General features: G+C 36.2%; 1 protein-coding gene across 1 annotated transcript in view; it reads left to right on the top strand.

The window, feature by feature from the left end:
• Positions 1 to 298: 298 nt before the first annotated feature.
• Positions 299 to 3976, top strand: part of EEF1E1 (eukaryotic translation elongation factor 1 epsilon 1) — a 15510-nt gene continuing 11832 nt past the window's right edge. The window contains exon 1 of the mRNA XM_009697020.1: positions 299 to 495. Within this exon, the coding sequence (XP_009695322.1) occupies positions 340 to 495 (156 nt within the window). The 5' untranslated portion in view covers positions 299 to 339. The remainder of the gene's footprint in view (positions 496 to 3976) is intronic.

The raw sequence follows: 3976 nt of genomic DNA, 5'->3' as shown, positions 1-3976 counted from the left end.
TATTTCTTTCTAATATTGACAGAATTTGATTAATTGGAGCTAAAGGTGTCTTGTTTTGTCCTGTGTGCATATGTTAAGTACAGTTCTTCTGTAAAAACAAAATAAACCACCCCAAAGAGTAAAAAGAGAACATACACTTTTTTTTGTTAACGACATTTAGTATGAATACTTCTAAATTCTGATACATTGCTTTAAAGATCCTTTTGAGGGCTATAAAAAACCAATAGATATTCTTATAGAGTCTACTTTTTGGATGAGTTGTTTAGTATTACACTTTTTTTTTTCCTTTTCTAGATTCCTGTTCTTCAAACAAACAATGGTCCTGGTCTGACAGGATTAATGACCATAGCTGCCCACCTAGTTAAACAGGCCAAGAAAGACCAACTGCTTGGAAGTACTGCAGAAGAAAAAGCTGTCGTTCAGCAGTGGTTGGAATACAGAGTGACTCGAGTAGATGGAGGCTCTAGTAAAGAAGATACTAGAATAATTCTGAAGGTAAGGAGTACTCAATTACCTTGCCACTGAATTTTGGAATGACTAGACGTTGAAGAAGATTACAGTACTAATGTGTGTATGAACAACCAATTAATAAAACTGAGCAAAAACTGAAGACTTAACAGTATCTTTTAAGTACTGACTTTTATTCTGTTGCTGCTTTTCACTTTTATTGACAAAAATACCCCAACAACCTGAAACAGGAGGGAAAACAGCTAAAACTAAAATATACGAAGCAGAGCTCTTAGTGTTTTATGTCTCTAATGCTGTAAACTACCTAGGGTGTTCCAGATAGTTTAGAGATTGTTCAGCTGCCTAATCTCTTATTAGCCATGTAAGATGCCAGTTTCTTACTATCTTCATAAAACTTCAGTTATAGACAAGTTGAGGTTGTATTTCAAGATAACACTGCTCTGATTGTTTTAAGAGCTATTCTTATTTATGTGGTAATTATGGAATACAGGCCATACTTGATGTTGTGGTAATTCATATTGATACCAAAAGGAGTTACTGGACAGAATTGTGTGTGAAAACTGAAATCATAAAGGAACCTCTGCAAAAGTGCCCTTTACATTGAGCTACTTGATATGGAGGCTTTGGTCTACTGTATTAAACTTTTCTTGTAGTCTGAAGCTTACTTCCTCTTAAACAGGTGGAAGCAGAAAAGAGAATCTCAAGGGTCACCCTGTTATTTGAGCAGCCAGATGGCAGGGAGTAGATAGGAAAACTTACTCTATTTTCCTTCTTACTCCTTGTGACTGGTAATTAGTATTTTTGCAGTCTTATGGGAACGGAGTTTGAAGAGAAAATTTGGTTTACACTGTTAAGTGCTAAGGGCTCTGTTTACTAAGTGTGTATGAAACAGCAGTGAGATTCAATCAGTTTTTAAAATATTTATTTTTCCTGATTTTAAAAGTATGTTTTAGATGAGAAGTACACAGTGCTCAGTGCTACTAGTGAATCTGGGGTTAGAAATAGCTTTGTGAGCTGCAAGGTACTAGGAAGGTTGACTTTACTTGAAGCTAGCGGACTCTTAATGCTTCTAACTTTTGTTAGGTGTGATGAGTCTGAGTCAACTAGAACTACTGCAGAAACCAAAGATAAACTGAAGCAGCATTCAACAGTTAACATGTGTTACTTAAAATCAAGGAAAATCTTGTCTCTTAAAATGGTGCAAAGCAAAATGTTAGTAATCTGTTGTGCCTTTCAAACTGACAGCCTCCTTGATCTTGAGGACTTGGAATATCATGCCTGCTTTACAAGGATCAGCTTGGTGAAAGCCCTAAATAACCATTTCTTTCACACCCCAGATAATCTGAGTTATCCTGATCTCATAGTATCTATGGAGTATCTTCTATTGGTTAAGCATGAGAATGTTTACATTGCTTCTCTTTTTGTAACATCTCTGGCCTTATTTTCTATGTGCAAATGCTATCAATAGCTTTACAGTCATGGTTACTCTACAGATAGCTCATGAAAACCGTCTACCCTTTGGGATTTCAGAACTTGATTGAAGGAGGCATTGACTAATCAGGGTTTAACTTCAGGTCTAGCTGTACTTTGAACAGGTGGTATGACTAGGTGGCCCTCAGAGGTTCCTATTGTCTAATTTTTTTTAAACATTTATGACAAGTATTATATAATTTCAGTGGTTTTTCAGACAAACTTGTGATGCCTTTTGTTCCCTCCTAAACTGTGAGAAGACCATATGAGAATAAATAGCTGAATGTATTTACCTTTCTTGCTCTTCTGTCATATAAAAAACAAAAGCAAGTTTTCTGTCTTGTTCTAACAAAATACTTCGCTCTGAATGGCTTAAGTAATGATACTTGCTTTGTCAGCACGTGCGCATGAGTATTTGCAGAACTGCATTTGAACATTAAAACCAGATGCAGAGATATGATGGCTTCATGCTGGAGCTGGTATCTCTTTTCAGTTTTAGCCTTAGCAACAGTGTAGAAAAGACAATATACTGAAATACAAATATGTGGGTAAATCAAGTGTTTCCAAACAAAGCAAAATTTGCTTACTGAGAAACAGTCAATGTCACTTGAGGGAGAATCCTCTGCTTTGAAGTATATTCTGATAGTTATTACCACTTTAAAATTTTCCTATGGATTTTTTTTCTTAGCAGATATTGAATAGCCGGAATTTATTTTGACACAGGTCTGCAGTGGAATTGTTCCAGCACTAATAATTTCATAGTATAGCAATTAAGATTTTTTTTTTTTTTTAATTTGTTCTCTTGCCACCGTGATTAATCAGAAATAGAGACAGCCTACCATTAAAGTATACTATGCCAAAAGGGAGTACGGGTGAAAAAAAAGAAAAACTAAAATAGGGAGGGAAGTCTGAGCTTGTAGTTTTACAACGTGTCTGGAATACACAATGGCAGTCTTGGGACAGTTGCAGCCTAGAGCCACAATTTGTAATCAGCTGTGCCAAAAACAGTTCAGTCACTTCTGCTGCAAACTTTAGGCTGCCTCTATTTAACCCTTAGCTGAGGTGATGTGGTTCTGAAAAATAACTGGTTCAGTGTTTGTTAATTTGAACAGGAAGGGTTATCTGGCATTAGGAAAATAGGTTCTTGAATTGTTCTTACTGACACATTGACTAAAGCTGTTACTTGGTCTGACTACTTCACGATTGTTTTCATGCCATCTCAACCAGGTTTTTCATATTCATTCAGAGAAAATGCCATACTGTTCAGAACCAGCCAATGAAAGTGCTCTTGGACTTCCGTCTGACTTTGATTTGTGCTCCTATACTGGAAAAAATAAGTGGGAGCAGTACCTCTGCACTGTTCTTCAGCAGATACGTAGGAATAATGATTGTCAATAGCAGTGATAACATGAAAATTAACATAATGCATTGGATATTTTTTCCACAGGATGAGAGAGTATTTTCTTTGCTTCTTTGATGTTTGGTTAGTGGTAAATTAAGCTCCATGGGAAAAAAAAATCTGAAAATTAGTGAGTTATTGGGCTTGATAACTAGTAGTTTTTCTGTTCTTCTGGGAAGGAATTGAGAACCTTTGTGAAACACTTGTGCCCTCAAATGTCGACTTAGATGTTAATGAAGTCCATTCAGGAGACTTGAATGTCTCTGCTTTGTCAATTTTAGGTATTCAAAACTTGAGGGTTCTTCCCCCACTCCCCATCTTCTAAATAACTTGGACCTTGTACTTGAATTCACAGAAAAGCTTCCACAGAAATGTAGAATGTTCCATGATTTCAACTAGTTTTGTCCCAGTTTCCTGTGCTGTCTGACTGTAATAATGAAATCCAATTAGAAATCTAAATAAGAGAGCTTCAATTCTTATTTAATGTGCTTGTTTGAAAAATATGTTTCCACAAATATATAAGCATGTTAATCCATGTTCTGTCCATGCCATTAATCCACAGTTCCTGTACGTTGGGGTTTGTTGGGTTTTTTTTCAGACTTCTAAATGGGATGCCTACCCACTTTGGCAAGCATGTTC

This window comes from Cariama cristata, unplaced genomic scaffold (assembly GCF_000690535.1).
Source record: "Cariama cristata isolate BGI_N322 unplaced genomic scaffold, ASM69053v1 scaffold22603, whole genome shotgun sequence".
Taxonomy (NCBI): Eukaryota; Metazoa; Chordata; class Aves; order Cariamiformes; family Cariamidae; genus Cariama; species Cariama cristata.
The sequence above is the reverse complement of the archived record's forward strand: the minus strand, read 5'-3'. Positions and strand labels throughout refer to the sequence as shown.